General features: G+C 43.1%; 1 protein-coding gene and 1 non-coding gene across 3 annotated transcripts in view; one reads left to right on the forward strand and one right to left on the reverse strand.

Annotated features, from left to right (window-relative positions):
- Window positions 1-395: 395 nt before the first annotated feature.
- LOC126204758 (U2 spliceosomal RNA) lies at window positions 396-579 on the forward strand. The gene has a single exon (XR_007540540.1). It is a non-coding gene; the product is annotated as a U2 spliceosomal RNA (small nuclear RNA).
- A 2,821-nt stretch (window positions 580-3,400) lies between these two features.
- Window positions 3,401-13,624, reverse strand: part of LOC126242557 (arginase, hepatic) — a 71,483-nt gene continuing 61,259 nt past the window's right edge. For both annotated transcript variants that reach the window (XM_049948096.1, XM_049948097.1), the window contains exon 7: window positions 3,401-3,705. In XM_049948096.1, the coding sequence (XP_049804053.1) occupies window positions 3,476-3,705 (230 nt within the window). In that variant the 3' untranslated portion in view covers window positions 3,401-3,475. The remainder of the gene's footprint in view (window positions 3,706-13,624) is intronic.

Genomic DNA, 13,624 nt, shown 5'->3' on the forward strand with positions numbered 1-13,624 from the left:
ATAAAGTACATCATACTTCACCTGTGGAGATACTAATACTGCCACTGCCCTCCCACCATCCACTAAACTGCAGAGTGCTTGAAATATAGGAGTACTTCAGTTTGACAACTCTGCCAGCTATTGTACAAACCACCTTTGGCTGCAATGATGTGGCAAGTGGAATGGTCTTCTGTGAGGCCAGTGTGAGTTGCCCAGGACTATGTTCATTGTCTGCAGGATGTATGGTTGTGGGAACACTGTCCCCATGCCCAACCACATTGTTTTCCTAGTCATCTGAGACTGGAGTCAGCATGACCCATGCTTGTTTCAGTCTTTCCATTGATACTTTGCTAGCTTTCCCATTTTGCAGAATCTCAGATGTGCGTTCATTTTGTCACAAAACTTGGTAGGGTCCCGTACCTTCTGTCTAAGATAGAAATTTAGTATTTGTTCTTATCAGCTTAATGTCTGATATGTCCTGCATTGCAGGACCAGAATATTAAGATCATTTTTGGCTCATGACAGAGTGCTAGGGGCTTGTCCCACCACTGTCGCAGACAGGTCAAGCATTGCTGTACTACCGGGTTCGGCCCACCTAAAATCAGTTCAAACATTGCCTCACAGCCTGAAATGCAGGTGGTGTCCATGAGGAATCCGAGTGCAGCACGACATGCAAACAATATGTTAGTGCCTTGTGCATGAAAACAGCTTGTTAGCCTTGATGCATAGCTGGTGCTTGTCCGATCTCTGGCATGTAATCCTGAATCATCTGTACAAACAAGGATAACTCTGTTTGGTTCAGAAGTGGCACAGAGGTTAGAAACTCAGTTGGTATTCTTAACGGCTCTCTGTGCACTATCTCAGCAACTGAGGTACAGATATCAACCTCGTAAGCTGTCTGGAACCCCAAAAGTAAGAGAGGGAGTGCTTTGATCCAACTTTCTCAGTGGCACATGAATGCTGCATTCACTCAGCAATAGCAGCACTCCATTGCAGGAATACTGCCAACAGAAATAACTACAAGAGGTCCCATGTTAATAAATGGGCTAAAGAACATGATCAATAAATTTGAAGAAACAGATGAGTTACATGGTGGAATAGGGAAAGGGAGTTGGCCCATTCAATTCCCAATTGTATCTGTCTACAAAAACATCTCGAGCGTTTATCATCAATAGACATTCAGCAGGCAACAATTTCAGTCTGGATGCCTTCTTGCTTTTTGTATTCCCCATCAGTGATGAGGTTCAGGTTGTCTCTGACACAGTTCTCTTCCAGGGACTTAACAACCTTTGGACCACCTTTGTATCTATATTTGAACCTGGCTTCAGATGTACCACAGATTTCCAGGCTTGTATCTCCTCATGGCCAAATGCGGTACCCCGTATCTGCTGAGCATGGCCCTTTGAAGTCTCCCTCTGGACAGCTGTTAGGCACGAACACGATTTTTCCATGACACTGGGGCAGTTCAACATGTTAAAACCAGTGCTTGGTCCACACCCTTGGTAGTGGCCAAGAAATCAAATGGCTTCCTCTGGTTATGTGGAGACTTTAAATCAAAAATCAATGTGCAGGCACAAGTGGAAACCTTACTTTCCTTTTAATTTGTTTAGAAATTTCATTACTGTGAAATATTACATTCAACAGTTGCTTTGGATTCACTCAGACAGGTTTCACAGTACTCTGTTGAAGTGTTTATATTTCACGCATTGTGTTGCTGGTATGGGTACATTTCTGTGATACAGTATGTAATTTGTGCAAATGCATCAGGATCACCAGCGCATACTGCATCTTCTGCGCATCAGGTGGTAGGCACGACAGCCAGACATTCCGTAGAATGTCTTTGTTGATGGCATTACGTGTTCTAGTCTGCAGCCGTTGCAATAACTGCGAAGCGCAAACTGTCACCTTGTGTTGTAATTAGTTTGACACTGCAGTGCAAAATCACTTTACATGCAAACACATGAACAATTTAAAGCCCAATATATAAAGCACTATATAACATTTACTGTTTACTTTGCTCTCACACTGAAAAGTATAGTGACTGTTAATAACGTGAAATTTGTGTTGTAATTTTGTAGCCAGAATCATTTTCCAAGTAAAGAACTGTTAAGAATGTTAAAAAATACTACAGATGTTTCTTTGTAATATTAGGATGTGAGGGATCCCCTCCCCATTTTTTTTACACCATGAGTTTTCACGAAGGAAGAAAATCATGCAGACAGTCAAACAGCAGAAGAAATTTCAATGGTATTTATTTCAGTAAAATTATACATAAACATTCAGTTAATGTAATACTAAGAAATTTTCAGCCTTTTCATTGATGTTAGTTGATTTATAAATTAAATACTTAGGAGTAAAACACAAAGTGCATAAAAGGGGAGGTGGTAAGTCACAAACATGTGAAACAGCATACTGGGACATACAGACATAAACAGTAGATTATGAATGATAATTAATGTAACAAATTATTTAGAAAATAGTCATCTGCTGTACCATGGAACATGTTCACCGTGAACTACCATGATATGACATTTATTAACAGGTCAATAAAAGACAGAAGTGATATATTTTCAGTATTTACCTAGCTATATTTACACAAGGTGGCAGCTCTCTTAATTAGTCCTCCAAGAGCAGATGGAATAAGGCGAGTAAAACAGATAAAATACACAATTCAAAAGGTACTTACTGAACATACACTTCTAAGAGAACTTAATGTATGTCACAGGTCTAATTTATTGAACAGTAAAATGTTCAAGAAGACAGTCCAAGTTTTCACTTTATACATGACTTTTCACTTTAGAAGAAAACTTTCCACAAAAGTGAGTGGAATTTCACTGCCACTAAATTTGCAGTTCTACTGCCAAGTTAGTATTAAGAGAGAACCTTATTGGGAAACTGATGGGCACCAAATAGGTGCACATCCTAAAGTACTTCACATTTAATCCATGATGTTCTGCTTTAAACTAGGTGAATAAACTGTTAATACGATGTAACTCTGCTTATATACAAAATGGCTGGTTTCATTACAATTCATAAGTTCAATTTTTTTGCACACATTGTTTACTAAAATGGTTTCTTAATCCTGCTATAATACTCTAAATTTCAACAAAAACTACAACTTGACAGGCTAAACTGCATAACCAACAGGCTTCTGAAACTACAAAGAGTGACATCATCTCTGAAACTTACAAGTCAGGCTCTGGACATATGTTGTTGCATGGCAAGGGTCCTACCAACTTCCGATGTCAAGGCATATCCCTGATCCATCTTTCCCTATACAGTAAATGGTCATTTCATACACTTTTACATTATTTAACACAATTTCACAAATAAGTGGCTCATAATCTTCTAAATACAGACTAGAACATTTCCTGTTATCAATGCCATCATCCAGCTAAGGTGACTCAAACTTACAGTGAGCAGTACTACACCACAGTAACAATGCAATGTTTTTTTTTTTTTTAACAACTCAGTGCTGTGTTAAGATCACTTGGCATTAATTACATGACCTTTTGTCAACGGTAATGCCTGCAGCTGGCCATCCTCTTCGCTCAAAGCCAACAGCGGAGCGGCATACTTCAATTGCTGCCTCGACAGTGAGCTGAACACCCCTTTCATCTGAGAGTTCTGGGTTAACTTCTACAATATCAAAAGCTGCCAAACGTCCGGTGCGATGAACTTCCTCCACAATCTGCAGTCCCTCTCGTAGTGTAAGTCCACCTCGTACTATGCAAGATACAATTTAATGTAAATAAGCATAGTAAACATGAGGTTGCACTGAATGGTAATAATGAAATTAGAAATAGGAATGAATTTCATAGAGAAGTATATAGCAGGGCTTTATGTCAGAGAAGGCTGCAACATCAACTTTAAATAATATTAATGCACATCTTGCAAAAATAAAGGACATAAAAGCATTAGTTCTATTTAAGGATAAGATGAAGAAGATGCTAGTATTTAATAATTTCTGTAGCATTGAAGAATAAATTAATTATTCATACTGGCAGAGGTCTGCCACTTTCATACACAAAAAGCATTGATGTCACTGGTGATTTTATTAAATTCACCAATCATTTCTCTGCAAAATAAGAAGCTGGAGAGAAATTGAACCATCTGCCTTGAAATGAAAAATGAGCTGACAGAAAAAAACGCAACACCAAAAAATAATAAATGCAGAGTAATGAAATTTCAGGAATACGCTTCCTAGGTAACATATTTCAGTGATTAACATTGCAAAATCACATGTTAAAGTGCGCATGAGATAAGCCATTACAAATGTGAAATGCTGATACATTAATATCTGGTGTAGCTGCCAGAATGTTGAATGGAAGCAAGCAAACATGAATTCATTGTGTTGTATAGGTGCTGGATGTCAGCTTGTGAGATGGAGTTCCATGCCTGTTGCACTTGGTTGGTCAATACAGGAACAGTTAACACTAGTTGTGGGTGACATCGGAGTTGTCGTCCAACGATGTCCCATATATGTGCTAAAGCCTATAAATAATGGTCAAAGTAGATATGTCATGCACTGGAATATAAGTATCTTAAACACTGAGACTTTAAACAAGAAAAGCTCCAAAACAGACGAATTGGAAATCATTCTGACAGACTGTGCAAATAACAGAACTATTTGTTTAAATAAGCACTGAGGAAACAATCAAAAATTTTAAACAAAATAGGGACATTCAGATTGGAAGTAGGTTTTGCAGAAGAAACAAGTCTCATGGAGGTTCATGTATACTTCTACATAGTGATATAAATTATGAGACTAGAAACTGCTTTAATTATTTAAATGGAGAATGTGTTTGAGAGCTGTTGTATAGAAATAGCAGACTCACTAGTAAATTTTATAATAATATGTATATTAAGACTCCCAGGAAGGCCAACATCAGAACTATTCTTATCTAAGCTTCAAATTAAGCTGGAAGACCTTTGTAGAGACAAAAAAAGAAAAAGTTGTAATAGCTGCTAATTTTAATATTGAATCAAAAATAGACAGTGGCCAATCAGCAACCTGTACGGATAATGTTCTAATTAATTATTTAGATGAAGATGTATATAAATTTTATCTAGATCTAGGTATTTCAGATCATTGTGCATTATTCACTGAGCTGCCACAGACAGACAAGAACATTTCAAGTATGAGGATCCACATGAGAAGGAATTTTAGCAAAGAAAACTTGCTAATATTTAGTAATAAGCTAAAAGATAAAAAATAGCCTTTTGATCATTGTAACTCGAGTGATGAAAACTTCGAGACATTCCTAAATAGTTTCCTAGGTGTTTTTAATGAAATACTTCACCTAGACTCTGCGGCAATAAAGTGAGAATTAAATTAAAATGGATTACTCAGGATATTAAAGTTTCAGTGTAAGGAAAAGGCAACTGCACAGAGAATTATGTTGTTGTGGTCTTCAGTCCTGAGACTAGTTTAATGCAGCTCTCCATGCTACTCTGTCCTGTGCAAGCTTCTTCATCTCCCAGTACCTACTGCAACCTAAATCCTTCTGAATCTGCTTAGTGTATTCATATCTTGGTCTCCCTCTATGATTTTTACCCTACATGCTGCCCTCCAATACTAAATTGGTGATCCCTTGATGCCTCAGAACATGTGCTACCATTCAATACCTCCTCATTAGTTATGTGATCTATCCATCTTATCTTCAGCATTCTTCTGTAGCACCACATTTCGAAAGCTTCTATTCTCTTCTTGTCCGAACTATTTATCGTCCATGTTTCACTTCCATACATGGCTACGCTCCATACAAATACTTTCAGAAATGACTTCCTGACATTTAAATCTGTACTCGATGTTAACAAATTTTTCTTTTTCAGAAATGCTTTCCTTGCTATTGCCAGTCTACATTTTATATCCTCTCTACTTCGACCATCGTAAGTTATTTTGCTCCCCAAACAGCAAAACTACTTTACTATTGTCTCATTTCCTAATCTAATTCCCTCAGCATCACCCGACTTGATTCAACTACATTCCGTTATCCTCGTTTTGGTTTTGTAGATGTGCATCTTATACCCTGCTTTCAAGACACTGTCAATTCCATTCAACTGCTCTTGCAAGTCCTTTGCTGTCTCTGACAGAATTACAATGTCATCGGCGAAACTCAAAGTTTTTATTTCTTCTCCATGGATTTTAATACCTACTCTGAATTTTTCTTTTGTTTCCTTTACTGCTTGCTCAATATACAGATTGAATAACATCGGGGAGAGGCTACAACCCTGTCTCACTCCTTTCCCAACCATTGCTTCCCTTTCATGCCCCTCGACTCTTATAACTGCCATCTGGTTTCTGTACAAATTGTAAATAGCCTTTCGCTCCCTGTATTTTACCCCTGCCACCTTCAGAATTTGAAAGAGCGTATTCCAGTCAACATTGTCAAGAGCTTTCTCTAAGTCTACAAATGATAGAAACATAGGTTTGCCTTTCCTTAATCTAGCTTCTAAGATAAGTCGTAGGGTCAGTATTGCCTCACGTGTTCCAATATTTCTACGGAATCCCAACTGATCTTCCCAGAGGTCGGCTTCTACCAGTTTTTCCATTTGTCTGTAAAGAATTCGCGTTAGTATTTTGCAGCCGTGACTTATTAAACTGATAGTTCGGTAATTTTCACATCTGCCAACACCTGCTTTCTTTGGGATTGGAATTATTATATTCTTCTTGAAGTCTGAGGATATTTCGCCTGTGTCATACATCTTGCTCACCAGATGGTAGAGTTTTGTCAGGACTGGCTCTCCCAAGGCCGTCAGTAGTTCTAATGGAATTTTGTCTACTCCCGGGGCCTTGTTTTGACTTAGGTCTTTCAGTACTCTGTCAAGAGTACACCATCCAAGAGGACACCATCCAAGAGGACACCATCATCATTTAATCATACAGTAAAGTTGCATGCCCTCGGGAAAAATTACGGCTGTAGTTTCCTCCTGCTTTCAGCCGTTCGCAGTACCAGCACAGCAAGGCCATTTCGGTTAGTGTTACAAGGCCAGATCAGTCAATCATCCAGATCGTTGCCTCTGCAACTACTGAAAAGGCTGCTGCCCCTCTTCAGGAACCGAACCACACGTTTGTCTGGCCTCTCAACAGATACCCCTCCGTTGCACCTACGGTACGGCTATCTGTATCGTTGAGGCATGCAAGCCTCCCCACCAACGGCAAGGTCCATGGTTCATGGGAGGGGGAGGGAGGGGAGGCACAAGAATTAAAATATAATAAAGATACTGATTTCATTGTGTATGTTAAGACTCTATAAAATCATAACAAAAAGCCGTCAAGGCAACAAAAGCAATTTGCAAATAACAGGCCAATTTTAAACCATAAAAATAGGATAAAGGGTGGTGTGTGGTCAGTCATTAAATCTGAGTTAGGTGTTAAAGGCTGTAACTAAGAAGTTTCAAAAATTGACACTGAAGGCAATACTACTGTAAGTCCAACTCAAATACTTAATGAATTCTTTATAAATATAGTAAAGTCCGATGTAGATGTAACAGTTTATCACAATAAAGTAAATCCCTTTGGCCTAAATGAAAACTTTGAAAACTTTACAAAACCTTTAAAAGTATTTGTGAAGGATGTAGAAAATGCAATCCTAACATTAAAAAACAAAAAATCTGCAGGTTGGGATGGAATACTCACTGAAGTTATTAACAGTACACAATAAATGCAAACCCACTAGCTCAAACAAGAAATCAATGCCAGAATGAGATTTTCACTCTGCAGCGGAGTGTGCACTGATATGAAACTTCCTGGCAGATTAAAACGGTGTGCCGGACCGAGACTTGCACTCGGGACCTTTGCCTTTCGCGAGCAAGTGCTCTACCAACTGAGCTACCCAAGCACGACTCACGCCCCGTCCACACAGCTTTTCTTCTGCCAGTACCTCGTCTCCTACCTTCCAAACTTTGCAGAAGCTCTCCTGCGACCCTTGCAGAACTAGCACTCCTGAAAGTAAAAGGTGGAAAAGGAATGGGGAACCACACCTACTAAGAAAATGAATGGAACAAACAAAAAATGGGGCACAAGGAAAAGTAGAAGAAGGTATTAAAACCACAGAGCAGATGGTTTGGGCTGGCTGATCACAATAATACAAGAGGATGAGCCAGCCACTCTGCAACACATTAAAATGTCCATCTAAGAAGACAAGGCGAGATGAAAACATGTAGGAAAAAGACGACCACCAAGACAAACAAATGCAAAGAAAGTGCGACAGAGTTAAAATGGAGGGAGGGTGGCAGCCTTGGAGAGAAGGCTAAATGGCCTTCCTTAGATGGTACGATAACCCCCCCCCCCCTCACGAATAAAACGTAAAACTAAATCTGCTGTTGAGGCATTGTTGTTCAACACCGAAGGTAGGGTGCTGGGAAGGTTAAAAGTCCATCGCAGAGGGGCTAAAAGTGGGCAGTCCAACAAGATGTGGACAATAGTCATATGTGAGCCACAGTGACACCGAGGTGGGTCCTCATGACGGAAGAGGTAGCCATGTGTAAGCCACATATAGCCAATGCGGAGCCGGCAGAGAACCACAGAGCCCTGCGAGAAGCCCGCATGGAGGACTTCCTCACATACGTAGTCTCCTTAATGGCATGCAGTTGCATGCATACTGAGATTATGCCATTCCATCTCCAAAAGCTGAAAAACCTTGCATCATAATAATGATCGCAGGTCAGTTAGAAGTGGTTTCTGTGTAGACTGTTTGGCCAGCCTGTTGCCAAGTTCATTTCCTGGGATTCTGACGTGGCCTGGGGTCCACACAAACACCATGGAATGACTGGACTATTCCAGGGCATAGATGGACTCCTGGATGGTCACTACCAACGGATGGTGGGGGTAGCACTGGTTGATAGCAAGTAGGCTGCTCAAGGAATCAGTACAGTGAAGAAATGACTTGCAAGGGCATGAGCGAATGCGCTCAAGAGCATGAGAAATGGCTGCCAGCTCTGCAGTGAAAACACTGCAGCCATCTGGCAAGGAGTACCGTTCAATATGTCCTCCATGAACATATGCAAAGCCAATGTGACCATCAGTCATCAAACCGTCAGTGTAAACCACTTCATGGTCCTGGTACATGTCAAGAATCCAGAGGAAGTAACAGCAGAGAGCTGCGGGGTTAACTGAGTCCTTAGGACCATGTGAAAGGTCCAGGCGAAGCTTCGGCCTGTGTGTACATCATGGAGGTGTACGTGACTGGACCTCAAGTATATGTGGTAAAGGCACGGACACCACTTCAGACAGAAGAGATCGGACGCAAAACCACAATCATAAATGTAAGCCCTGACCTAGGCCTCAACATGGGAGATGAACCACAGTGGGACAGAAAAGGAGACGGTCATATGGATGATCAGGAGAACTACGAATGTGTGCAACATAACTGGCGATCAGTTGTTCAGTTGTGCATGCCTAACCTTCAATGGAGGGACTCTGCCCTCCACCAGCACACTGGTCACCGGACTCGTCCTAAAAGCTCCCGTTGCCAGTCAAACACCACATTGGTGCACTGGGTCAAGTAAACATAGCGTTGAGGGTGCTGCTGAACCATAAACCAGCCTACCATAGTCAAGGTGGAATTGAACAAGGGCTCTGTAGAGCTGAAGCAGCGTGGACCGATCTGCACCCCAGATGGTGTTGCTCAGGCGGCGGAGGGCGCTTCTGCTTCAGCTGACAAATGTAAAGAAGCCACATCAATCTAGTTCTGAAAGAATGGTACGACGCTGACAAAAGTGCACGACACACGACTTTACAGCTGAAAACTGGAAACCGTGGGCTAAAGCCCATGACTGGGCCTTGTGCATGGCTCCCTGTAGGCGCCACTCAGCAACACCAGTACAGGAGGAGCAGTATGAAATGGAGAAGTCGTTTGCATACAGAGAAGGTGCGATGGACGGCCTACAGAGAAGGTGCGATGGACGGCCTGACAACTGCTGCTAGACCGTTAATGGCCACTAAAAATAGAGATACATTCAATAAAGAGCCCTGCGGGACCCCGTTCTCCTGGATATTGGGGGGGAGGGGGGGGGGAACTATGGGAGGCACCAACTTGGACATGGATAGTATGGAGCGACAGGAAATTTTGGTTAAAAATTGGGAGCAGGCCCCGGAAACCCCACTCATATAATGTGGCAAGGATATGATGTCGCCAGGTCGTGTCATAAGCTTTTCATAAATAAAAAAAGACGGCAACCAGGTGTTGGCGTCTGGAGAAAGCTGTTCAGATGGTAGACTTGAGGGAGACAAGACACAGTGGTAGAGCGACCCTGGTGGAAATCGCACTGGCATGGAGCCAGTAGGCCACGTTACTCCAGGACCCAACACAACAGATGATTTACCATACATTCTAACAGCTAACAAAAAATGTTGGTGAGACTGATGGGCCGATAGCTATCCACATCAAGTGGGTGTTTGCCAGGTTTGACCACCGGAATGATGGTGCTGTCTTGCCATTGCGATGGAAAGACGCCATCGCACCAGATCTGGTTGAAAATGACGAGGAGATGTCACTTGTAGTCAGACGAGAGATGTTTGATCATCTGACTGTGGACCTGATCTGGCCCAGGAGCTGTGTCGCGGCAATGTGCAAGGACGCTGAGGAGCTCCCACTGTGTAAATGGAGCATTATAGGGTTCACTGTGACGTTCAGTGAATGAGAGGGCTTTCCTTTTCATCTGCTGTTTGAGGGTGTGAAATGCTGGGCGATAATTCTCTGACGCATAGTACTCAGCAAAATGCTCGGCAATTGCATTTGCAACAGCAGATAACATGCCATTGATGTGAAGGCCAGTGACACCTGTCGGGGTCTGGTCTTCATCCAGAGTTTGGAAGGTGATGTATGGCACCCAATGGTCACGACTTACCTCTCCCAACATTCCTGTTTCCATCTTTTAATAAGCTGGCGAACGCGGGCATGGAGCCATTTAAAAGCTATTAGCTGCTCTAGGGAAGGGTGCCACTTATGTCGCTGTATAGCTCACCGACGCTCTTTAATGGCCTCAGTGATTTCTGGCGACCACCAAGGTATTGACTTTCGACAGGGGTACCCTAAAGAACATGGGATCGTGTTTTCTGCCACACAAACGATCATTCTAGTGACCTGTTCAACTACCACATCGATGGTACCATGTGGAGGAGATTCAACGGTGACAGCAGAGGTGAAAGCTTCCCAGTATGCCTTGTTTAAAGCCCATCTTGGTAGATATCCGGAGGAATGTCGCTGGGGGAGTGACAGGAAGATGGGAAAGTGGTCACTACCATACAAGTTATCGTGGGCTCTCCAGTGGACAGATGGGAGAAGTCCTGGGCTGCAGAAGGATAAATCAATAGCCGAATAAGTGCTATGAGCCACACTGAAACGTGTGGAGGCCCCAATGTTTAAGAGGCAGAGGTCGAGTTGAGACAGGAAAGTTTTGACATCTCTACCTCGGCCAGTAAGCACACTACCACCCCACAAAGGGTTATGGACGTTCAAATCTCCCGAAAGTAGGAAAGGTTTAGGGAGTTGATGAATCAGTGCAGCCAATGCGTTCAGGGGTACTGCACCATCTGGAGGAAGATCTACTTAGCAGACAGTTATTTCCTGTGTCATTCTTATCCTGACAGCCACAGCTTCAAGAGGGGTTTGAAGGGGCGTAGGTTCACTGCATACTGAGTTCAGAACATAGACACAAATGCCACCTGGCACACTATTATAGTCACTACGGTTCTTGTAATATCCACTATAGCCGCGGAGGGCAGGTGTCTGCATTGCCAGGAACCAGGTTTCCTGGAGGGCAATGCAGAACGCAGGTGTAAAGCATAAAAGTTGCCGTAGCTCAGCCGGATGGTGGAAAAAACTGTAGCAATTCCACTGGAGGATGACTGTATTGTGAGCCTGGGAAGGCATGAAGCATGCGAGGAGGCACGTTATGCCTCAGGTCCACCTGCTGCCACTGATTGAGTATTTACATTCTTTCCTATTGTGGATGAGGCATCAGTGAGATCCAGGTCGTCAGGGGACACTAAGATCTCCACCTCATCCTCAGGTGCAGAATTGGTAGAGAGTGGTAGTTTTGGGGACACCGCAGGGTCCTTTTTCTTAGCAGACTTCTTTGTTTGCTTGCCCTCTCGCTTGTCTTTAGTGGCTTGCTAGGAGGACTTCTTTGAAGTAGCTTCAGGCACGGAGGAAGACGATGAAGCTCTTCGTCCAGCAGCTTTTGGCTCCTTTTGCCACTGGTGAGTGTCCACTGTGGCATCAGTGGAGACTTTGGGAGAAAGGGTCCCAAAGGACCCCTTACGCACGAGGATGGAGGGCGCATTGTTCGTGGCACAGAGTGTGGTACACGACTGGTACTTGTGATGGCGATGGTTATGTAGTTGCAGCATATGTGGACATCAACCGAACGGGGTGTAATTGTTCAAATTTATGTTTAGCCTCTTGGTAAGTCAACTGGTCCAGGGTATTTTACTCCATGATTTTCCGCTCCTTTTGGAGTACTGGGCAGTCTGGCAAGCAGAGGGAGTGCTGCGCTCCACAGTTGATACAAGTGGGAGGACGCGCACATGAAGTATCTGGATGCAGTGGACGTCTGCAGTCTCGACATGTGGAGCTGGAAGTGCAGTAGGAAGATATGTGTCAGAGTTTCCAGCAATTAAAGCACCACATAGGGGGAGGGATGTATGGTTTAATGTCACAGCGGTAAACCATCACCTTGACCTTTTCAGGCAATGCATCATGCTCAAAGGCCAAGATAAAGGCACCACTAGCAACACTGTTGCTTTTGGTTCCCCTGTAAACGCGCTGGTTGAAATTAACACCCCACCGTTCTAGATTGAATGGAAAATAATCCCCTGGACAGGAATATCACCCAGCTGGTCAAAAGCGAATAACGCCTGGGATTGGGCTGGAAATGCTGTCTGAATCAAAACTGCACCGCTTCTCATCTTGGACAGCGCTGTCACTTCCCCAAACTTATCCTCAAGATGTTCAATAAAAAATGAGGCTTTGTAGGTAGTAAGGAGTCCCGTCCATTGGCTACAGACTAAATACTGAGGCGAATATGGCTCTCTTCTTTCTACAGCCCTATGTTCCTCCTATGGTGTAGCGTGGGAGGGAAACAATTTAGGGTCGTATCTGTCAGTATTGTACTTGTTCTTGCCCTTCTTAGAGACTGCTGGTGCCATACGATCACCAGCAATAGATGACTTAGTTCGTTTCACTGCAGGTCATCCACCCCGATGCCACCCCTCCGATCAGGGGCTCTCCCCACAGGCGCCACCCAACCACAGCTAAGGCCACCTGGCATGATGGCCATTGCCAGGAGTCCTGATGCCCCAGGAAGACAGACATCTACTCCTTGGCATACATGGGGAGTTTACAGCTCAGGCATCAGCAGTGCGATTCCTGTGTTGTCAGGGGGCTACCACCAAATGTGTACATGACAGGCCAACCACAACGGACTGGCTAACGTGCTGAATATTGGGTGCAGAGAAATCCAATATTGTCATGGGGGTGAAAGAGGACAGGAAACAATGGAAGAAGATGACATACCCCGAAAGGTGACTTCGCCCAGATAGTTGAATTGCGGATGGAGATGCAAAACCATGACAAGAGGTTCAGATCAAATCTAAGGGCACAATGGATAACTCATGCACCACTTAAGGCATCTTTCC

This window comes from Schistocerca nitens, chromosome 1 (assembly GCF_023898315.1).
Source record: "Schistocerca nitens isolate TAMUIC-IGC-003100 chromosome 1, iqSchNite1.1, whole genome shotgun sequence".
NCBI classification, from domain to species: Eukaryota; Metazoa; Arthropoda; class Insecta; order Orthoptera; family Acrididae; genus Schistocerca; species Schistocerca nitens.